The sequence below is a fragment of the Callorhinchus milii genome, unplaced genomic scaffold (assembly GCF_018977255.1).
Source record: "Callorhinchus milii isolate IMCB2004 unplaced genomic scaffold, IMCB_Cmil_1.0 Scaffold1, whole genome shotgun sequence".
Taxonomy (NCBI): Eukaryota; Metazoa; Chordata; class Chondrichthyes; order Chimaeriformes; family Callorhinchidae; genus Callorhinchus; species Callorhinchus milii.
Window position 1 is genome coordinate 57,939,616 of NW_024704742.1, and position 24,320 is coordinate 57,963,935.

The 24,320-nt window shown below is 41.1% G+C and overlaps 1 protein-coding gene across 3 annotated transcripts in view; it reads right to left on the reverse strand.

The window, feature by feature from the left end:
* Positions 1-689: 689 nt before the first annotated feature.
* LOC103187393 (solute carrier family 22 member 4) overlaps positions 690-24,320 on the reverse strand; it is a 31,305-nt gene continuing 7,674 nt past the window's right edge. The window contains exons 2-10 of one of the 3 annotated variants that reach the window (XM_042336940.1): positions 18,608-18,711; positions 15,677-15,831; positions 14,786-14,957; positions 13,625-13,766; positions 9,115-9,215; positions 8,755-8,969; positions 4,799-4,981; positions 2,988-3,018; positions 690-1,607 (exon numbers count right to left, since the gene is read on the reverse strand). In XM_042336940.1, coding sequence (XP_042192874.1) covers positions 1,595-1,607; positions 2,988-3,018; positions 4,799-4,981; positions 8,755-8,969; positions 9,115-9,215; positions 13,625-13,766; positions 14,786-14,957; positions 15,677-15,831; positions 18,608-18,711 — 1,116 coding nt within the window. In that variant the 3' untranslated portion in view covers positions 690-1,594. Of the gene's footprint in view, positions 1,608-2,987; positions 3,118-4,798; positions 4,982-8,754; positions 8,970-9,114; positions 9,216-13,624; positions 13,767-14,785; positions 14,958-15,676; positions 15,832-18,607; positions 18,712-24,320 lie in introns of all 3 variants that reach the window. The other 2 variants (XM_042336938.1, XM_042336942.1) reach the window with 2 other exon arrangements.

Here is a 24,320-nt window from a genome sequence, read left to right on the forward strand (position 1 = left end):
GCCTCGCAAGTAAGAGGAACTGGGTTTGATTCCTGGGCAGGGTGAAATATTGGGCAAGTTTTTTTACTTCACATCCCTCTGTTTATCTTGCGACTAGGTTGTTAGTCGATTGGTGGGGTTAATAATCGTTTAAAAGATAATAATAATAATTTGTTCACTTAATCCACGACTGTTTGTTGGACACTGCTGTGAACAATTGGCTGGTGTTTGCCCACAACATATACAGTCAATTCACTCTGCAGTGTATTCTGCAAAGTGCTTTGAGACATCTCAAAGATGTGATTAGGCACTATATCAAATGCAAGGATTATTTTTATTATTATTATTGAAGGAGGCAAGGGAAGGAACAAGGCGGAGGGATTCGGGAATGGAGTTCCAGATGGTGGGATCAGAAAAGCTGAAGGCCCAAACCCCAATGGTGGGGCGGCTAGGGTGGGGGACATGGAACAGCCTGCCAAATGGAGGGAATGGACTGGTTGCTATGGTTATAATAGGTTGCAGAGCTCGGGAGGAGCACGACTGTGGACAATGAGGATTATAAACTTGATCCTCTGAGGGATGGGGAGCCAGTGGAGCTGGGCGAGGAGGGGGTGATCATTTCACAGAGCTTGGTTAGCTTGGAAAAGAATGTGTGCATCATAAGGATACATATTAAATTGAGAAAGCGAGAAACTAAAGCAATCTGAGAATCATAGTTTAATTATCTTTAATAATGAAGACAACATTTTAATGACATAACAAAAAGATAACTACTTTATTGCAATAGGTGTGTAACAAACCCAATTACACAAGCCAGAATTATCCAGCCCATGTCCTCTTTCGAGCCAAGTTCTGTGAACCCATCATCATCAATCTTGCTTGGTTCCCCATCGCCTAGTGGATTCAGTTGGAGATACATGACCTATTTTCAAATTCCTGCATGGTCTTGCCCCACCTTAGCGCTGTGATTGCATACAGTGGTATATCTGTGGCCAGCCACTTTGCTCATCAAAATTTGAGCTTTCAGCTACAGAATTCCTCCACCTTACCCTTTTCTTCCTTGCTTTCAAAACGTACCTGAAGACGTATCTTTTTGACCATGTTTTCAACCACCTGCCTCCTCCCTGCTAACTTCCCAGGGAAGAGATGTTTTGATGTGATAAGGCACCGTAAAAATGCAGGTTAATTTGTTTGTTTCTTAATAAGCTTTGAAGAGAAAATAGAATGGGGTGGATAAAATTATTTCAGATTAAATCGTAAAACTATAAATGTAATAGTAAAGAGTAGATTTGAAACAGAAAATGGCATGATAGAAGATTGAGCTTCAGTGAAACGAATAGCCTTTTCTCATCCATGACTTTTCTTATGTTCCTTTTTTATTGCATATTGTTAGGCTGACTGTAAATTATGAAACACACTTAAAAAAAATGTTAATTTAAACAGAAGTAGATTTAATATGAGGGAAGTTTAAGTCTTCCACTATTTTCCTATTTCCTGAATAAGTAGCAAGTTGAAATTGTGACATTTTATGAATATACAGATAACTTCATCCTTCCAGTGCATTCATTGCTTCTTATTGGTGTCTTCTTTTCACCACAGAAATGATGCCATTCTTCTAGACTGAACAACTGGAAAAACAGGAGGAAAATTAAATATAAGCAATGCATTCATAAAAAATTTTTGAGAAGGGAGTTTCTCCCATTGTCCTGGCCAACAATCCCCCAAATAAAATTAGTCATTTATATCATGACTCCTTGGGGGACATCGCTGTGCACATTTGAGCTGCCTCATTCACCTGTAAATAAATAAGCATTCCACAGTAAATTCTGTGAAGCAGTTTGAGACATTGTCTTGACGTGAGAGATGCTATACCAAAGGATTATTATTAAAGGATTATTATTATTATTTAATCTGACTTTCTCTTCCTTTATGCAATCGCCTAGCCCCCTTCCCCTCTTCTCCCTTCCGTCCCCCCCACCCCCCAACTCCCTCCCCCCCGACCCCAGCTCGGGTCTGAAATGCTGTACTCTGTCCAGCGCCTTGGGACGTCCTCCCGACATGAAAGGCGCTATACAAATGTAATCTTGTTGTTGTTGTTTATTTTAAGGTGAAGGATGTCATCGCAGAGGAACTGGGCAATTCGACAAAGCGTCAACAGTGAGCACCCGCAGGTGAGTAATACAATACAAAATTACATTTATATAACGCTTTCACATCGGGTGGACATTCCAAGGTACTAGATAGTCAGGGATTTGGACTCGGGCAAGGGATCGGGATTGGGAAGGGTAGGAGGGTGGCTGAAGGCTCGGTCGAAGAGGAGGGTTTTGAGATGCGCCTTGAAGGAAGCAATGGAGGGAGCGAAGCGAAGGGAATGTGGGATGGAGTTCCAAGGATAAACCTTGGCTAACACGTTTCCAAATTAATAATAATAATCGTTGCATTTGATATAGTGCCTTATCATGTCATTGTGACTTCTCAATGCACTTTACTGAATGTACTATGAATTATTATACTGTAAATTTAATTAACATATGGTAAATTAAAGTAAATTGTTGTTTACCTTATTGCTGTTTGTGGGCATTTGTTGCTGCATTTGACAGTAATTATATATGAAGTGCTTTGAGAAATACTTTGAAGTGCTGATGAACCCTAAAAGTCACCACATTCTATAGTATATCTTTTGAAGCTCTTTGAGATACCTCAATGGCGTGATGAAGCATTATATCAAATTGGTAGTTTTATTAATATTGTGCCATATCAACATTGGAATGGTCCTGAGAGAATTCGGACTATAAAAAAATCATACCCTTCCTATTAATAATAAGAACAGATATTTTTATTATGGTTGTTGGGTGTGTGCAGGGAGCACAAAGGATGTTTCTTTAGAAGAACATACCAATTGATAAAACCTTCATTGTTTACCATTCAAAGAATGAAAAGATTCTGGATTTTATCACAATGCTTTATTTTCTGCCAATTAAAACATATTCACTGCAAAACACACTTACCATCTAATTGGCTGTGTCTGCTGAACAGTCTCTGGAAGAGATTGATCACGTGTTTCAGGAAGGATTAAACAGAGAGCTCCAGCGACCACAACTAGGAGACCCATTAAAGGTAGTACTATGTTATACAATCCTAAAAATACAGAGGCAACATTACAACCATTTGTGTATTGAAATAATTTGCTCTTTTGAATCTTAATGTAATAAATTGACGTCAATTTATATACTACAAAAATATAGAGAAAAGCCAATTCAAGAAAATCTTGTAATTACATAGATTTATGTAAAATGTACAGCACAGAAACAAACTATTCAGGCCAACTCGTCAATGCCGGTGTTTATACTCCACACGCTTTCTTCTGTCCATTACCTTTCTATTCCTCGGCTTTCATGTTTATATCTAACTTTCTTTTAAATGCATTAATACTATATGATCCAACCATCGCTTCACGCAGCTAGTTCCACAAACTCACTGCCCTCTGCAAGAAGCAGTTGCTCCTAAACTCTTTTAGATCCCCTAATTGTTATTTGGTTACACTGAAGGCAACTCCGTAAAATTTGTTTGTAAACTGTCTAATCCTGTTTCTCACCAGTTTACAGCCATATGTGGGATATTGCTTTGTGCAAATTAGCTGCTGCATTTGCCTACAAAATGCACATTTTATAGTATATCTTTCGAAGTGGAGCAAATGTGGATAAATGGAGTTGAATTACAGATCAGTCATGATATAGTAGAATGGCGGAACAGGCTCAAGGGGCTGAATGGCCTACTCTTGTTCCTATGTTACTATGGCAAATCTAATATGAAAGGAATTATATGGCAAAAATAATAACGATTATTATTATTATTTTTACCATAAATCACGTCAGGAAAATTTTCTAAAAAGATTCAAAACTGAAAGAGGGACCCACTTGACACTAAATAATGGTAGCGAACACACCACAGTGGTGCAAATGAAAGCAGAAAAAACTCCCCAGGCAGATACATTCAGCAGAAAACCCCAGCATTACTATCAATCTGAAAGTCAGTACAACATTCCACAATCCACTTTGTGTATGTCACCAGGCATCATGTACACTTGACCTTGTGATTTTTATACCATATATCACTAGAAATAAACCTGGATACATATTTGGAGAATGGGGATATTAAGGCATTAAGAGATATGAAGAAAAGGTGGGAAAAAGATGTGATGATCTTATAAAATGGCAGAACTGCCTCAATGAGCTGAATTACTTACCCCTGTTCTTATATTACTATGTTATTTCCTTTGCTCTGGCCCCACAACAATCTGATGTGTATATATAGCCTTTTATGTCAGCCTGGCTTAGTTGGTAGCTCTTTCTTTCTGATTCTGAAGGTAGTGGATTCAAGACCACCTTTGGCACTTTCAGTTCAAAGTCTAGATAGGCTGACACTCAAATGGGGGGATGGCTGCAATGTCAGAGGTGCCATGCTTCAGATGAGAAGCCAAATCAAAGTTCCTGTTTGTCTATTCATGTGGACAATCAAGAATCTATGGTATTATTTGAAAAGGGAAAGGAGTTTCTCCTGGTGCCCTGAACAATAATCCCCCAGATAAAATTGGGTGTTTGTAGGACATTGCTGTGTGCAAATTGGCTGCTAAATTCACCTATAAATACATAGTCACTACACTTCACAATAGGTTCTGTGAAATGCTGTGAGATATCTTGACAATGTAATTAGGTGCTAAATCAATTCAAGGATTATTATTATATACAGTTCAAAGCTTCTGGAAAATAGTTATTCAAACATTTTAGAAGCTGTGAAATAAAGCATTAGCAATACATACCAAGATAAAAAACATACGGGGAGATTATGGCACCAATCCTGGATACCGTAGAACATGCCCCAACTCCCATGTTTCTTAATACAGTTGGATACAGCTCAGCTGCGTAAATATAGATTATAATGAAGGCAGATGTAATGGCAAATTTTCCAATCATTGCTAATGCCGTGGTAATCACATATACATCTGTGAAACGCAAATGAAAAAATATAAACTTCATTGCAAGAAATGTTCGACTACAAAATATACAGTCACTACATATACAAAAACTCCTGTTATGTGCGTTGAGACACCCTCACATCATATAAGGTGTTATATCAAATACAAGGGTTAATATTATTATTACAAATGTTCTTCTCCTCTATTGGTTTCTCCTCCTGCCCCAGTCACCTGTGATGTACCCCAAGGCTCTATTCTCAACCCAATCATTTTCTCATTTTCATGCTCTCTCTTGGTGATATTATCCACAGAAATGGGGCCAACTTCCACATGTATGCAGATTATACTGAAATCTATTATTTTTCCTCCTTGCCGTGGTTCCAGTCCTATCAATTTTCTGTTTGTCTGACATCAAGGTTTGCATGAGCACCAACTTTCTGAACACGACAAAAGGCATCCTCCTTGGCAACGGTCAGTATCTTTTCACTTGCGGTTCTAAACTCTTTAACCTTCCCTGCCGTCCCTCAGACTCACCGAACCTGAGCATCCTTGGTGTCAGGTTCAATCCCCAGTTATCTTTCCTATCCTACATTCAGTCCCTGACCAGGACTACCTTTCTACACCTCCACAACATCACTTGCATTCACCCCTATCTTACTTCAAACACTGCTAAAACTTTAATTCATGCTTTCGTCACCTCCTGCCTCAATTTTTCCAATCACTCCTTGCTGGTCTTCCCAGCTCCACTATAGACAAAGTGCAACTGATTGAAAACTCTGTCGCCTATTACCTCACCCATACCAAACTCTACATCCCATTGTCCCAGTTCTTCCTAGGCTCCACTGGCTCCCTGTTACATAACGGATCAATTTCAAGATCCTCGCTCTCTCTTCATGCCCTCACATCTCCCTACCTCTTCCACGTGTTCACACCTACTCCACTTCGTTTGTTTAAATTGACTAATCATCCCTTTGTTGATTTATTGTTTTTTTCTGTTGGCTTGGATCTTCTGCACTTCCTTCATCTCCTACTCTCCGCCAATGCTGACCATGCTTTCAACTACTCAGCCCTGAATCTGTGGAACTGCCTCTCTCAATCCCTCCATCTTCATATCACAGAACCATAGAATGATAGAATTATATATCACCATAGAAGGCCATTCGGCCCATCATGTCTGTGCTGGTTCTTTGAAAAGAGCTATCAATTCAATCCCACTCTCCCACTCTTTCCCCATAGCTCTACAAACTTGTCCTCTCCAACTAATTATCTAGACCTCTTTTTGCTCATCTTCAAATCACCCCTGAAGGATTTTCTCCTTATCTATGCCTTCGGACTTCTCCCCACTTTTTCCAGCTCAGCGGCAAATCACATCACTGTTAAGCGCTCCAAGATGCTATCCACTTGAGGGACTCTATATAAATAAATATATAAACTTGTCATCTCCTATTATGATTTTACCCTCAATACTAATAGTATTCATTAAAAGACTTCAGCAAAATATCTAAAAATATTTATTCATATTCATCACATTTATTTATATTTATCCAGGCTCGACTACGGTAACTCCCTGCTTGTCGCCCTTCCAAACTCAACAACAAAATCTTGCATTTATATAGCGATCTTCACGCGGGCTAGCATCCGGAACACGTGACAGTGGCGGAGTCTGACCCTGAGAGAGGCGGAGATGGAGGTGGGAAGTGACGAGGGACAAACAGGATGCAGAAATCAGTTGATCAGAGGTAGTGGGTGTGGCATAGGGGGTAAGCAGATTGGATAATAGGGAGGTACGAGGACATGAAAGGATTTGAAAATACGTCAGAGGCTCTTGAAATCGATCCATTTGGTAATTGGGAGCCAGTGAAGCCTGGCAAGGACTCGTGTGATGGGGGTATGGAGTTTTGTATGGATGAGTATCCAAGCAATGGAGTTTGGGATTAATTAAATTTGGGTATGGTGGAGCTGGGGAGTCCAGTGAGGAGGGCATTGGTATAGTCCAGCTGGTAAATAACATTTATAGAGCGCCTTTCACATCGGGAGGATGTCCCAAGGTACTGGACAGTCAGGGATCAGGACCTGAGCATGGGGAGGTGTGGGATAGAGGTGGGAGGGTGACTGAAGGCACGATCGAAGAAGAGTCTTCAGACAGTCCTTGAAGGAAACAAGGGAGGAAGAGAGGTGAAGGGACTATGGGATGGAGGTCTGGAGTATCGGGGCAAAGAGGCTGAAAGCCCAGTCACCGATGGTCAGGCGGGAGACATGGAGCAGGCCGGAGCCTGCTGAACGGAGGGAGCAGGCAGATTGGTAGGGAGTCAGCAGGTCAGAGAGTAGGAGGGGGCAAGGCCATGGATGGCCTTGAAATTGAGGACGAGGATCTTGAATTCGATCCTCTGAGGGATGGGGAGCCAGTAGAGTCAGGCGAGGGTGGGAGTGATGGGGTCACAGAGCCTGGTGGTGAGAGTACATGAGCTGCATAGTTTTGGATGATCTGCAGCTTGTGAAGGGAAGAGTTGTGAAGGCCGATGAGGAGGGAGTTTCCATAATCGAGCCTTGATGTGACGAATGCATGGGTGACGCTTTGGCAGCCTGAGGGGTGAGGCAGTGGTGGAGTCTGACAATGTAGCAGAGGTGGTGGTAAGCAGTGCCAGTCATGGTGCGGATGCGGGGAAGAAAGGACAGTTCAGGGTCAAACAAGACACCCAGGTTCCTGACTGGCTCAGTGAGGTTGAGTGTGCAGCCGTGGAGGATCTGACAGTGCCCGAGGTGCGGAGGCACTGGCATGAGCCAATCAGTAGGGCCTCGGTCTTGCTGACGTTCAGTTGGAGAAAGTTGTCCCTCTTCCAGGACTTGATGTCAGACAGTCAGTCAATCAGAATGCCAGTAGTCCTGGAGTTGAAGGTGGAGGCAGAGAGATAGAGTTGGGTGTCATCCGTATACATATGGAAAGTTACCCCATGTCTGCGGATGATGTCACCAAAGGGGAGCATGTAGAGGGTGAAGAGGAGGGGACTGAGGATAGAGCTCTGAGGAACACTGCACGAGATGGTGCGAAGGCTGGAGGAGAAGCCGTTTGCAAAGAAGGTGTGGACAAGGATTTCGGCTGCTTTGGTTGTGAGGTAAGAACCAGGTGGGTAATGTGACAGAAGTAGATAAAAGCAGTCCTGGTCAAGGAATGCATGTGGGGTAGAAAAGAAAGCTGGGGATCAAACCTGACACCTAAGTTGTGCATGAGTTTGGCCTGAGGAAGAGCCCAGGGAGCTTCCATCCACAAGCTGCAGATCAACCAGAACACCTTGTGTCCTCTTCCGCACTAGGCTACGTGACCCTATCACCCCACCATTGCCGGGCTCCGCAGGCTCTCCATCCCCCAGAGGATGGAGTTCAAAATCCTTGTCCTTGTCTTCAAGGCCCTCCATGGCCTTGCTCCACACTATTTCTGTGACTTGCTAACTCCTTATCAACCGGTCTGCCCCCTCTGCTCAGCAGCTCCGGCCTGCTCCATGCCCCCCTTCCGACCTGCCCCACCATCAGCAGTCAGGCCTTCAGCCTCTCTGCCTCCACCCTTTGGAACTTCATCCCACAGTCCCTTCATCTCACTCCCTCTCATGCTTCCTTCAAGGTCCTTCTGAAGACCTCTTCTTTGACTGAGCTTTTGGTCACCCTCCTATCCTTCCTGCCCTCCATCCCTCCTGACCCGAACCCCCAGCTTGGGTCCAAATCCCTGATTGTCCAACACCTTAGGACATCCTCCCGATGTGAAACACGAAATGCAAATGTAATTTGTTGTTCCTGATATTACTTACTTGCTGGCACCAATTGAATCAGTAGCAACAGAGTTCCACCAAGTGACAACATCGAGGCAGTTGTAATTCTTCGAAGTGCTGTGGGCAGCAACCACCAAGTGAACAAGTACGCTCCAATTTCAGAAGCTGCACTGATAAAGCAGTTGATGTAGGGATTTCCATTCATGTTAGAAGTATTCACAGATAATCCAAAGTAAGTCATCGATGTGACTATCCTGCAAAAAGATGATAAGAAAGTTTCCAATTCCATGACCTGAATTCAAAGTAGTAAGAAATATTCTTGCAAATTTACTCAACTGAATAAAGATTTTAATTTTTAGAATTTTTCATTAAAATCTTGATAAATAAACCCTCACTCACCATATAAAGAAGAATAGGATTGTGATGTTTCTTATATTGGATGTTCTGAACAAATCCAAGTAGGTGAGCACATCTTGATCACTAATCCTAGGATTATGGAGCTGGAAAGTATGAAAAGCAATTTGATCAAATAATGCTTACACATACAGCACCTTTCAGGCTGAAATAAATATTTCAAAGCACTTTACAAAATAGAATTCATTAGAAACTACAGTGAAATAGAAACAAACAAATTACATTGTATAGCCCTTTGAAGAGGGCAAGGTCGAAGAGGAGGGTTTTGAGATGTGCCTTGAAGGAGGCAAAGGAGGTAGCAAGGTGAAGGGACTGGGGGATGGAGTTCCAATGGTTGTGGTGAAGAGGCTGAAGGTCCAACCACCGATGGTGGGGTGGATTGGGCAGTGGAACTGGAGCAGGGCAGAGCCTGATGGGTGGAGAGAGCAGCTAGCTTGATGTGGGGTTAGCAGGTCACAGAGGTAGAAAGGGGCAAGGCTGTGGAGGGCCTTGAAGGCGAGGACGAGGGTTTTGAATTCTATTGTATGAGGGAAGGGAAGCTAGTGGAGGTAGTCGAGTGTGGGGGTGATAGGGTCATGGAGTTTGGCACAGGAGAGGACATGAGCTGAAGTGTTCTGGATGATCTGCATCTTGTGGAGGGAAGAATTGGGAAGGCCAACAAGCAGGGAGTTGCTCTTTGACCGTGCCTTCAGCTCCCCTCTCGACTCTCTTCCTCCTCCTCGCTCCCTCCCTTCCCTCCCCTCACCCTGACCATTTCCCCCCATCCTCTCTCCCTCCCTTCCCTCCCCTCACCCTGAGCATTTCCCCCCTGCTCGGGTCATGACCCAACTGTGCAGCGCCTTGGGACGTCCTCCTGACGTGAAAGGCGCTCTATAAATGGAATCTTGTTGTTGTTGTTGTTGTTGTTGTAGTTGAGCCTAGATGTGATAAATACGTGGATGAGGGTTTTGGTGGCCTGAAGAGAGAAGCAGTGCCGAAGCCGGGCAATGTTGCGGAGATGGGGTAGAAAGGATATTTGAGGGTCAAACACGACAGCAAGGTTCCCAGACTGGCTCAGCGAGGTGGAGTGTGCATCCATGGATGGTGATGCTGTCAGTGACTGTGGTGTGGAGGCGCTGATGGGAGCCAATCAGGAGGCCCTCAGTCTTGTTGACGTTCAACTGTAGAAACTTAGCTTTCATCCAGGACTTGATATCTGACAGACATTCTGTCAGGACAGCAGTGGTCCTGGAGCCAAGAGTGGAGACAGAGAGATAGAGTTGGGTGTCATCCATATTCATGTGGAAGTTGATCCCTTGTCTGTGGATGATATCACCACGAGAGAGCATGTAGATATTGAAGAGAGGACCAAGCAAGGAGCCCTGAGGAACACTGTACGAGATGGCTGGAGGAGAAGTGATTTGTAGAGACAAAGTGGAGACAGTGTGAAAGGTAGGATCTGAACCAGTCAAGGACAGACCCATGAAGGTTCAGGTAAGAGGGAGGTGTTGGAGGAGGATAGAGTGGTCAACAGTGTCAAATGCAGCAGAGAGATCAAGAAGGACCAGGAGACAGAGGGAACCCTGGTTACAGATGGACGAAATTGCATTTGTTACTTTTACCAGGGCTGTTTCTGTGCCGTGACCCGCTCCACCTTCTTCACTTCTGCAATATTGCTTGCCTCCACCACTGCCTCTCACCGCAGGCCACCGAAACACTTATCCACACTTTCATCATGTCCCAGCTTGAATAAACCAACTGTCTGCTCACTGGACTTCCCAACTCTTCCCTCCACAAGCTGCAGATTATTCAGAATTCTGCAGCTTGTCATCAGGCATCAGGTTTCGCAAAACAATCACCCCCACACTTGTCCAGCTTCACTGGCTCCCAATCCCTCAGAGAATCGAGTTACCAATCCTCATTCTCATCTTCAAAGCCCTTCACGGTCTTGCTCCCCCTAACTCAGAGACCTCCTAACCCCATATCAGCCTGTCCACTCCCTCTGCTCGGCGAACACTGACCTGCCCCAGGTCGTCCGCATTTCTCGCCCCACCATTGGTGGTCGGGCATTCAACATCTCTGCCCCCACATCCCCACATGAACTCCATCCCACAATCCCTCGGCTACACCCCCTCTCTTGAGATGTCCTTCCAATGTGAAAGGCGCTCTATAAATATAATTTTGTTGTTGTTGCCTCCTTCAAGTCCCGTCTGAAGACTTTCCTCTTTGACCGTGCTTTCGGTCACCTCCTGACCCCAACTCCCAGCCCGGGTCCAAAACCCCTGACTGTCCAGCCCACTGGTAGGTCTTTTCAACATGAAGGATGCTATACAAGTGTAATTTGTTGTTGTTGTTGTTGTTGTTATGGTCAGCGCGGGAACCCAATTGGAGGGGTTCATATAGGGAGTGTCTAGGTCAGGAAAGCCCATTAGATGAACAATGAGATGAGTTGTCAATTTAAATTTAGTGGTAAATATGGATTATGATTATTATTAGTTCCAGAAACATTAATAGGATAGCAAGAAGAGCAGCAGATTTTGTAATTTGAATCCTGAATTCCTTTATAAGGTTCTAATTTCTGAGTGCATTATTATATTCAATGTGCTGCGTTGTTGTAGGTGCTGTCCGTTGGATGAGACATTAAACCAAGGTCCTGTCTGCCTGTTCAGATGGATGCTAAAGATCCCATTGCACTATTCCAAAAGTAAGCAGTTTCTCCTGTTGTTGTGGTCAACATTTCCCCAAATAAAATTCATCATTCATTTCACACCTGTTTACAGAGTATTGCTATGCACAAATAGGCTGCCCACCTTCACAGTTTATCCTGTGAAACACTTTGGGACGTCCCCCGATGTGAAAGCTGCTCTGCCCAAAAAAGTATTATTATCATTATAATAAATCTTATATACACTTGTATATAGGGATTTGTATAGATTTGTATAGACATGTGTATAGATTTGTATAGACATTTGTATAGAGTCTTTCACATTAGGAGAATGTCCCAAGGCGCTGGACAATTAGTGCTTTGGACCTGAGCTGGAAGTCGGGATCGGGAAGGGTGGAAGCCAGAGGGGGGAAGGGGGGGCAATTGAAGGCACAGTTAAAGAGGAGGGTCTTGAAATGGGTCTCGAAGGAGGTAAAGGAAGATGGAGTTCCAGAGCTTGGGGGCATAGTGGCAGAAGGCCCGTCTGCCAATGGTGGGGCTGGTGACATGGGGGATGTGAAGCAGGCCTGAGCCTGCTGAGCAGAGGGAGCGGGCAGGTTGGTAAAGGTTAGGAGGTCACAGAGGTAATGGGGAGTAAGGCCATGGAGGGCTTTGAAGGTGAAGATCAGGATCTTGAACTGTATCCTTTGAGTGATGGGAAGCCAGTGAAGTTAGGCGAAGATGGGGATGATAGGGTCACAGAGCTTCGTGCGGGAGAGGACACCGACTGCATTCTGGTTGATCTGCTGCCTATTGAGGGAGGAGTTGGGGAGGCCGACAAGCAGTGAGTTTGCATAGTCAAGCCTGGATGTTATGAATGTGTGTATGAGGGTTTGGCGGCCTGCGGTGTGAGACAGTGGCAGAGGCGGGCAATGTTTCATAGGTAGGGAAGGCAGATTGGGTCATGGCATAGATGTGGGGTAGAAAGGATAGTTGAGGGTCAAAAAAGAAGCCAAAGTTCCGGACTGGCTTAGTAAGGTGGATTGTGAATCCTTGGATGGTGATGCTGTCAGCGCCTGAGGTGAAGAGGCGCTGACGGGAGCCAATCAGGAGGGCTTTGGACTTGTTAATGTTCAACTGAAGAAATCTAGTTCTTCTAACAACTGGGTTCCGACTTATTGCTACGTAAACAGAGGCGTGTGGAGCAACAACAAGTTACAACAACATCTTGCATTTATATAGCGTCCCTCACGCAGGGTAGCATCCCAGAGTGCATGACAGTGGTGGAGCACAACGTCGAACCGGGGGGAGGGGGAGGTGACCATAGGACGGTGAAAGAGGAAGATCTTTAAGATGCGGAAGGAAGATGGAGGGATAGAGGAAGAGTGTTCCAGAGTTTCGGGACATGAAAGTGTGCTGACCAATTGTGGAACAGTAGGCACAAGGGACACGCAGAAGGCCGGAGCCAGTCAAACAGAGGCAGTGGGTAGTGGGTTGGGGGTTAAGCAGGTCAGAGATGTAAGAAGGTGCCAGGGCATGAACAGATTTGAAAACAAGTGTGAGGATCTTGAAATTGATCCATTTGGTGATAGGGACTCAGTGGAGCCTGGCTAGAACTGGTAAGGATACATTTTGTCCTGCCCAGGAATCGAACGCATGTCCTCTCACTTAGAGGCAAGTGCTCTAACCACTAAGCTACAGGACTCCACCCTATAGAACTAAACACCTGAGCAGCACATTGTTAAGGGACATGAAGAGCTGCGTAGAAACGTTAATCAATAAAAGGGTGATTTAGGAATATAGGTATTGGCAAGAGCATGATGACGTCCTTCTGTGTTGAAATTTCTATGTTTAGGCAGTACTTCAGATTACCATATCTACAGTACATTCTCTTCTTGTAAATATGACCCCAACGTGTGTAATGCCATTTTGTTTGGCGGCAGCTTTAAATATGGCTTCTGCTTCTTCCACTCGGCCTTGAGAGTGCAGCCACCTGGGAGACTCGGGTATAAACCTGCCAATATCAGACAGATGTAAAGTTAAATTAACCAGAATACCACAAAATAATTCTTTAAAGAGACTTTCAGTCTAAGAGGAAGAAGAGAAAAATATCCTTCCAATAATGCTTACAGCAACTTGCATTTATTTAGCAGCGTACAAACAAGTAGGATAATAATAATAATGCTTGCATTTGGTATAGCGCTTTTCATGTCTTCTAGATGTCTCAAAGCATTAAATTAACGAGAATATCACAGAATAGACTTTAAAGTGAATTTACTGCACATTTTGTGGGCAAAACGTGGCAGCCAATTGCGCACAGCATTGTCCCACAAACAGTCATGGACTTAAATGACCAATTTATTATTGTTTTTCTTCAGGGATTATTATCAGGTGTGTGGAGTAAGGAAACTTGCCCAAGGTTTCACTCTGCCGGGAATTAAACCCAGGTCTCTCGCTTGCAAAGCGAGTGCTCTAACCACTGAGCTACATGACTACATGTTATAGTCTTGAAGCGCTATATTATTATATAACGGTGGGGTTGAAGGGATGGGATTGAGGCCGGTGGTTCGAGAAGTTAGAGACATTGTGGCTGAAGGTCATGGGGAACTTGGAAGCACTGCCTTGTCCTACTCTTATCTCTACAATCTTCTGTGTTCCTATTTCTCCAGCTACTCCCTTTGCTCTGCCTGAATAATTTGACTGTGCCTTTAGCCAAATTCCCCCTCCCCCACTCTTAAATCCCTCCCCACTCAATCTTTGCAAAGTGCCTTGAGAAATTTTCCCAATGTGAAAGGTACAATACAATTGCAAATTGCTGCTGTTGTTGTTGATACATCAGCTGCATTATGAATGAAACAACAAGGTTACACCCCATTATTTCAAAAGCCTACAAAATAACCAACATAATTTTTAGAAGTCTTACATTGAAATGCACTAAATAATTTTATTTGATGTGAACCCTGAAAAACCTGTCATGTATTGACTTTAATAACATTCATTAATAAACAGCTGATTAATGAAAAGAAAACTCACCACCACAGAGGCACATACAGAAATCCTGGGAGAGACATGGCTAGCAACAACGTACGCCAATCTCGGATAAAATATGCAAAAAGAGGCAGAAAAATATAACCCACGGAAAAGAACATGGGGATACCAACTGTTCCAAAAGCAAGTCTCATAGATTTCCCAAGGAGTTCTGTTCCTGTTGAGCAAAAATAATAATTAAACTACGGTATATAATAAGAACCTTGCATTTGATGTAACACTTAATTACATCAACAAAACATTTCAAAATGTTTCTCAGGATTTATAAGGGGGTGAAATGTGACGATTGTCTATTTGTAGGTGAACTGCTATATATACACTGTTGTGTCAACTGCTGGAACTGAGAGGAATGATTATTTTACACTGTTGTAAGAGTTTTGCATATTACACAGAGAAATGTCAGCAAAAGAGTTATCGACCACTGTAGAGCGTGGTCAGCTATTTTTTAGGTAATGGAAGCACAGCAGATGTTAATTTAAGACTCTCACTTTAGTAAATCATTGAAAAGCAATTTACCAAGTTAGCTGAAGTATGAGATTTGGAGATGTGTCTTGTTGATGTTGCTAATGGAAAAACTAGGGAGAATTCAAAGGCGATTTCAATGAAGTGCATAGGACAGTGATAAAAATGAGATATCTTACCAGATAAATGTCTACAGGAATAATAGGTGGTAGGAAAAATCACTTCACTTTTTTTTATAAAATTATAGTTTTGATCAGTAAATAGCAGTGCGGGGGAATAAATCACGGTAGACAGGCAATCAGAGGCGACCACAGAAAAAGGAGAAATAGAGGTCCAAAATGGTGAGAATAAATTAAAATCACCGTTGGATACAGGGTTAAAGCGTAATTTCTTCATTAACATTAGAAAACGTACCTAAAACAAAAGCAGTTACGTAAATCGATATTAGTCCGAATCCAATTACAAAGTAGAATACACAGAACATCTCCCAGCTCTGAGAAGCCATCTCAATAAGTCCAAAGACTGTCTGCACTGTAATTGATGCAAACAGAATGAATTTTCTTCCATACCTTAAAAAGAAAATGGGTAAATATAAAGTAACAGCATATTTTTCAGGTGATGCCTTATTTTCCTCATTTGTTTTAAGTCTTCAAACAGCAAATGTCATGAATGATGTGTCTTTTTGAAAACAACCTTGTGCAGTCTGTACCCCATGTATTAGTACATACACTAAATATCGTTAGTTAAAATGACGTGACTTAATTTTTCACTGCACAGAGCACAAATTCCACCCCTCTTTGGCAGATAAACCCAAGAATATAAATATTTAAAAAAAGATAAATTAGAAGCTACTATAGGGGCTGAAAATTACAACCCCCAAAAAATGCTCATTTCAAAATAAATAAGGTGTTGATCCTATTTAGTGGTCATTTTTGTTGGTGTAATAAAGCAACACAATGCATGCTTAAGAAAGCTCAAATTTAAATTTATTTTATTTTATTCGATTTTGATCTCTAGATATTTCTAGATAGGGAATATGGTAGAGATGCAGAGGATACACAATTAAGAGAGAGGGAAGATTGATGGCGGTCAATCTGTCTGTCTTTCTGGCTGTCAGCTAGGCCAATCTGCAATTTTATTAATGTTCAATGTGAAGCTAGAATGGAACTAGCGGGGAATAGAAGCATATTGGAGAGAGTAAGGAGTGAATGGGTGAAGACCCGTGTGGAGCATGAACATCGACATGGACTGGTTGGGCCGAATAGCCTGTTTCCATACTGTACGTTCCTTGTAATTCTGTAGGTGGTAGCACAAACAACCAAGTGAGCTGTTTCTTTAGCTTCTGCCTGATATTAATGGCTGGCATGATTTTTAAAAATTGTTTGTTTGATATTTATTGTCAGGCCATGATATGATGACAAAAAGCAAAATCTATATTTTTCTGTCCCAGAAATAAGTGTCTGTTGATTTGGGTAACCTTTTAATAAAGATACTCTTGAAAACAGAGTGAAATAATATATTGAGATACAGTATATAGTTCAGGAAATGACATGTGTATGTGACTGCCAGGATGGGGGAAGGCAAACAGAATGGACCTTGGTCTTCTTTTGTCCAGCATGTTCTTATGTTCTTATGTATTAATTGAGGTTTGACTATTGCGTAAACACTCCAATACAGTTTTGGCAGAGAGCATTCTTAGGGTCAGAAGGTTTACTTTCAGGATATAAGAAAATAAAGTCTTGCTTGCATATAATGAAAGGACAACCATTCTAATTTCAGAGTACAGAATTAAGGCCCATCTTCAGTGTTAGTGTTGAGTAAAGTTAAACTGTGCCATATTAAGCGAACGATCGATGATTGGTTAAAGCTAAAATTCTAATCATTCTAATCAACCAGCATGTCAAAAATATTATGTAACAAAAATGCAAACTATCTCTGGTTATAATTGGGCAGAAAAGGCTAATTATCCTGAAATGAGTAGTGAAGTTATAAGACCCTGGAAGAACGAATATAAGAAAAATGGTAATCCATACCTTTGCTTTTCACATCAGGAGGACATTCCAAAACGCTTCACAGGATATACTGTAAAGTGGTGTGACTGTGTGTTTTTGTGGGCAACATGGCAGCCAATTTGAATGTAGCAATTTCCTACAAATATCCAATAAAGTGAATGACTAACTTTATTTCAGGGATTGTTGGCCAGGACACCGGAAAACTCCCTTCTCTTTTCAAATAATTCCACAGAATATTTAGCATCCACCTGAATAGACTGACAAACCTTAGTTTATCATCCCATCTGAAGCATTGGCATGTCAACATAGACTATATGAGTACTGACATGGAACTTGAACCCACAACTTTCTGACTCAGAGGCGAGAGTGCTACCTACTGAGTCAGGCTGACACAAATGTTTGTTGAATGTAATGTTCCTGGAGGCCGAAATAGCACTGTGAGCTCAGTTCCAACAGAAATGGTAATTAGTACAGGGAAAAAATAAGTATTTAAGAATTTACTAATGTACTTTTCTGATCACCAGACTACAAAAAGAGTATTGTGGTAATGGAGAGAATGCAGCATAGATTTACTAGAATGCTACCAGGAATCAGAGGATTAAACAATCAGAATGCAAAATCCTGCAGCTGCTGGAAATTTGAAAACAAAAAACAGAAGTCAGTGGGAACACTCAGCAGGTCAGGCAGCATCTATGGAGAACTGAATTCTGACGAAGGGTCGTGGATCCGAAACTTTGACTCATTTTCCTTTCTCCATAGATGCTGCCTGACCTGCTGAGTGTTCCCAGTCACTTCTGTTTTGTTTTCCGATTAAACAACCAGGACAGGTTGGGCAGGTTAAGGTGTTTTCTCTGGAAATGTGATGCTTGACAGGGAACCTGCTGGACGTGTCTATAATTATGAAAGGAGTTTGAATAAAGTGAACCAGAAAGGATTGTTTTGACTTGTTAGCAAGTCTATTAAAATGGAGCATCAATATAAAATACCCACTAGCAGAAGTAAAGAGTTTAGGAGGAATTTCTTGACAGAATGTGGTGAGAATGTAAAACTCACTGCCAGAACTGTGGTTGAAACAGAAGCATCAATGAATTTAAAAGAAAACTTGATGCCAACATAAGATGGGAGGGAAATAGAGGGTTATGGGGGTGGGGGGGAGGATGGGTAGGCTAGGAAGTGGGATTAGGATGTGGAGTATAAACACCGGCACAGATTAGTTGAATGGTTAGTTTCAATGCTGTACATTCTATATAATTCTATATGTAAAATTAATATCTGCAGATAAGCAGTATATGGCAAGTTAATTTCAGTGATTTGTTACTGAAAGCAGTTGTACCTGTCAGAAAGATGTCCGGAAAAGAATGAACCAGTCAGCATGCCCATGAAAAACACTGAGGAGGAAAATGGACCTTTCCAATTATTCTCACAAACGAGATCCCACTGCAGGAAAAATGAATAGGATGAAATCAAATTTTCCTCTTAGTAGATTGTAGGCTCTGTTAAAATTATAAAATAAAAAATCCTTCACAGTATACTTGATAGTAAAGTTACCATGTACTCATGTCAGCTTTCAGCTTTTTGTATTTGTTAATGAATTTTGCACTATTGGGAAACCCAACAGGGAGGAGATGTAATTCCCAGCCAAACATTAACATTTTATTGATCAGGCTGTATAGACCTGAGATCCACTGCCACTTAGTTCTGTCGGTGTTAATTAGCTATATGCCCACTTAAAATAATGCAAACTTTATCCATAGGCAATGATTATGGATAAAGAGCTCTGAGACACCGTCCAGCATGAAGGGGGCTATATAAATAAGTTGTTGTTATTGTATTGGAGATTTATTAATATTAGTATTTTGACAATGTTCTGGATGCAGGAGTGTATGATGATAATCTTATATTTGATATGGTGCCTAATCATATCAACACATGTCAAAGCGTTTCATAAGGTTTTCTATAAAGTGTAGTGATGATGTATTTGTAGCTGAATTGGTAGTTAAGCGCTCTGGGACTTGAGCCTGCATGAGGGGTGCTATATAAATGTAACTTTTTGTTGCTAATAATACTGGATGATTAGAGGATAAGAAATTTGACACACCGTTGAAGAAGGGAGGAAGGGGTATGTCAAGTAACCATAGGCCACTGAGTGGAAGATTACTAGAATCCATATTAGGGACAGAGTAACTGAGCACTTGGAAAAGCATCATCTGATCAGAGTCAATATGATTTTGTGAAATGTATACAATATCTGACTAACTTAATACAGTAGTTATATGGATAAACCACCTATGTGTTAAAGGCCACTGAAAGGTATAAGAATACCAGGATGGTAGAAAATGGATCTTGATCTTTTTTGGTCTAGCAATTCTTACGTTCCTACATGAACAGCAATAAGCACCATGTACAGTATTAAAACAAATATTTGCTTGTTTAAAACCCTAGCCCTCAGATAAAATCATATACCCTTCCAATAAAATTCTAGTCGTTAGGAGCAAAATAATTGTTGCTATGAGGTATTTGCCTCAGCGAATGTCCCAAATCAAAGCATAAAAGACAAAATGTGCAGCTTTTTTTCGATTGTTTCACCTTTTTCGCAATTTTCTGGTCAAAAATTTAACCTTGAATTTGACAAATAAATGTTTCAATGCATGTAATAAATTCAGTTTTGCGATTTTTGAAAACTACAGCAACAACAACAACAATTTGCATTTACATAGCACCCCTCACACAGGGTAGCATTTCAGAGGGCTTGAGAGTGGCATAGCCTGACTCTGATCCAGGGATTGTGGTGGGTGACTGTAAGTACGATCGAAGAGGAAGGTCTTCAGGGTCGGCCTGAAGATGGGGATGGAGGAAAGCAAAAAAAACTGGATACAATTATTTAAATCAAATACTTAAAAAGCTTGGTTTGACATTTAATTCCTTTTTTTTGATTGGCCTATACAGAGCTGTTTGTTTCTGAATTCACAGCCTTGCTCAGTATACACAGTCACTGCACTACACTGTATCGTGTGAAGCAATTTGAGATATCCTCTGCAAGACACTGTACCAAATCTAAGGATTTTTGTGATTATTATCATGTATAAAGTATGAATGTATACTATAAGCATGTGGACAGCTTCTTGGGAGGCATTCAAAACAGCAAAATGATCCAACTATTAAATTATGGTATAAAAAGTAATAAGCGATATTGGTGGATTTGTTGCTTTAAATGCAAATTCTGTTGCAGCCAGTGAATCATGAATTTCATATCAGTGAAACAAAAAAGGAGTGGTAAACAGGGATAAGAGGGAAATGGTTTGCTTAAGATTCACAATACACAAGCAAGCCGGGAGAAAATAACACAGATTAGATTTCAAACAATGTAATATAAAAGGCAAGAATGCAATGTCCAATTGCCCTGTAAAATGAGACTATTACAAATGAATTCTTCAGTGAGTGATGGACAGAAGGTGTAACAACTTGATATCTGATGAATTTACTCCATGACATCTTAGAAGGTATTCACGTAATGGTTCAGAAAGCCTTCTTCAAAATGTATTTCCTTGCAAAGTTGTTGTACTAATGTTACAATAGCACTTCTTTGAAAAGTATTCCTTGGAGCCATTCAAACTAATCTAAATGTTGACTTCCTTACAACAAGAAGATATAAGATAGTGACTAGGGGATCTAAAGGGGAATTTGGAAGGAACCGCTTCACGTAGAGGGGTAGTGAGATTATAGAACTCGCTGCCTGAAGTGGTGGTTGAATTGATTTGAGATTTATTTGAGTATATTCCGTGAAGTGCTTTGAGACGTCCCAATGAGGTGATAAGGCGAAATATTAAATGCAAGGATATTATTATTATTGAATCAGATAGTATAGATGTATTCCATAGGAAGCTGAACATTCACCCGAGAGAGAAGGGAATAGAAGGATATGGGAGGGAGTAAGGAATGGGTGGAGAGTCCTGGAGAGTCATGTGAAGTACAAATACCGACATGGACTAGATGAGCAAAGTGCCCTGTTTCTATGCTGTATATTCTTTGTAAATCTTTTTTGTAAATCTTTGTCAGAACATTATAAATGTAATTTGTTGGGCTGGTTTTAACATTCTAGTTTTCACTATTTTGTACAAAAATATGAAATGCAAATAATTACAAATCATTATGCACCATCATTGTGTAAATATGCAAATTCTAGTGTAAAATTAGTGCAATTTTCTGTAATTGGAAACTCTGGTAATAATAATTCTTCCATTTGATATAATGCCTTATCATGTCATTGAGAGGCCTCAAGGCGTTTCACAGATACATTGTAAGGTGAATTGATTGTGTATTTTGTGGATAAAATGAAGAAGTCAATTGCACACAGCAGTGTCCCACAAACAGTCATGGATTGAGTGACCACATTTTTTAATTTAATAATTTTTTGAAGGGATTATTACCCCCGGAAAAGTGATCCACAAATTGCCTAACAACCAGGTTCCTACTTACTACTAGGTAAACAGTGGCCTGTGAAGTAAGATAACTTGCCTAATTTTTCGCCTTGCCTGGGAACCAAACCCAGGTCCCCTCACTTGCGAGCCAAGTGCTCTAACCAATAAGCTATAGGACTCCACAGTAGAGTATATAGTAATTCAGCAGCTAGAAGGCATAGCTTTAAAGGAATACTGAAGAAAGAGATAGTTCAGGAGTTTTTGTGTTAGGGATGGTTACCAGTACTTCCAAAGTTCAGGCTGTTCTGTATTAGGAAATAAAGACACATTGCCATGCAGAATGCCTTATTGTGGTCTAAGTCCACCTTCCTTGTTATACAGTTTTAGTAACAAAAATGCTTTTTTGAAGAAAAATGAGTTAATGGATAATAATAAGAATATTGGAATATAACAATATTGGAAACGATTGTGATAACAACTTACTGTTATTTTCTCAGTTAAGATATAATAATAAAGGTTCAATACAGCACCTTTCATGTGAGAAGGAAGTCTCAAAGTGCTTCATGGGATTTACTGTAAATTACAATGACTGTGTATTTTGTAGGCAAATGCAGCAGCTAAATTGTCTCACAAATAAGCATGAAGTGAATAACCAGTTTTATCTGGGAGATTGCTGACCAGGACACCAAGATATACTCCCTTCTCTTTTCGAATAGTACCATGGATCTTTGGATGAGAGATTAAATTGAGGCCCAGTCTGCCTGTTCAATTGGACGTTAATGATCCCATGGCACTTCACGAAAAGAAAAAGAAGTTTCTCCATTGTCCTGGCCAACAATCCCCAAGTAAAATTGGTCATTTGTTTTGTGGCTGTTTGTGGGATATGGCTGTATGCAATTGGGCTACTGTATTTGCCTACAAATACAGTCACTCCATTTCACAGTAAATCCTGTGAAGTGCTTTGGAATGTCCTCCCAAGGTGAAAGGTGCTACTCTACACTACATTATTATCATTAACATTTACCAAATAGCAGATGGGACCTTGGATCAGCATCGCATCGAAAAGTTAAAAAATGCAAAAATGGAGTACACCTCAGCACTGCATTGGAGTGTCAGCCTAGGCAATGTGAGGTCTGACAGGGGTATTGAACCCACAATCAGAGGCTGGAGCCAGACTGACACTAATATATACACTGTGAGACAGTCACAACTTATTGGAGCAGATTTTATATCGTTCTCAGAACCACTTGTTGCTATCATTTATTATAGTTGCTTATTTCATATCTCACACTAAGTGATCTTACTGACATCTTTCTTCACTTAGCTGACTGTGCTATTTCTATTTAAAATTAGATTGAGAGCACGTATCAGTTTCATTTGCTGTGGAATAACTGGTGTTTATCATATGTGCATAAAATGTACAGCTAAGGTAACTTTACGCAGCTCTGTAAATGTTTTAGTATTGAATCTTTTCAATCCCACCTTTTCTGGTATTTTTATGTATTTACTGATCAATATCAAATGTAATAACAATAATAATACTTGCATTTGATATAGCACCTTATAAGTTATAATGTCTTTGAGATGTCTTAAAAGCACTTCACAGAATATACTGTAAAGTGAATTGATTGTATATTTTGTGGGAGAAACGGGGCAACCAATTGCAAAAAAAGTAAAATGAACAATGACTAATTATTATTATGATCATTTCTTTGCATTTGATATAACAAACATAACATTGAACTATCTCAAAGCACTTCAAGAGCAATTGCTGGCATGTGTAGTGACTACATAATTTACGCAAATGCAGCGGACAATTTGTGCACAGCAATGTCCCACAATGAGGCATATGATTCATTGAGGACTGTTGGCCAGTACACTATTCTTCTTGAATAGTGTCATGGATTGCTAAACTTATCACAGATTTGTTAGTTGTTGTTGTAAACATCCTGAGCATGTAGATAGGACATTGTTCAATATCTCATCTGAAAGAATCCACCTCCAATAAACCAGCTCGCATCTAACAAACCCTGAAGTGCTAGGTGACAATCTAAGCTTAAATCCTGAGCTGCGGTTTGAACCCACTTTGAACCCACATATACAGTCTCTATCCTTTGGTACCGGTTGCTGGACTCAGAAGACAATATTGTGGATATTCCGGCAGGATGTGATCTAATAGGTTGAAGTGCCTTCAGTGTGAACTGAAGATGGGAAAAGTGGAGTAATTGAGGCAGAGTTCCATAGTTTCAGGACAAAGTGGCTGGAAAACGGCCGCTGTTGGTGGCGACGAGGCCAAGAATGGCATTTACAAACAACAATCATGCAGTTTACATGGATTACAAACACTGCTTTGGCTTGTCATTTAAGGTTGTTTAAGAAGCTTTAATTACAGCTTTGCTTGTTGTAAGGTAGCAATTAATGATGATTTCCAGGAGAACAGCTTATTAAACCAATCTCCTATAAAACAGCACCTGAAAGACACTCCCACTTCCAAAACTGTGACATCGCTGAACAAGAAATCAAGGTGGCATCTGGCAACATTTTTGTCCGGGTTTGAGTGCCATCATTGCTCAAAAATCAGGGAAATTCATTTCCCAACACGTTTTACCTTCATCTCATTTATTTATT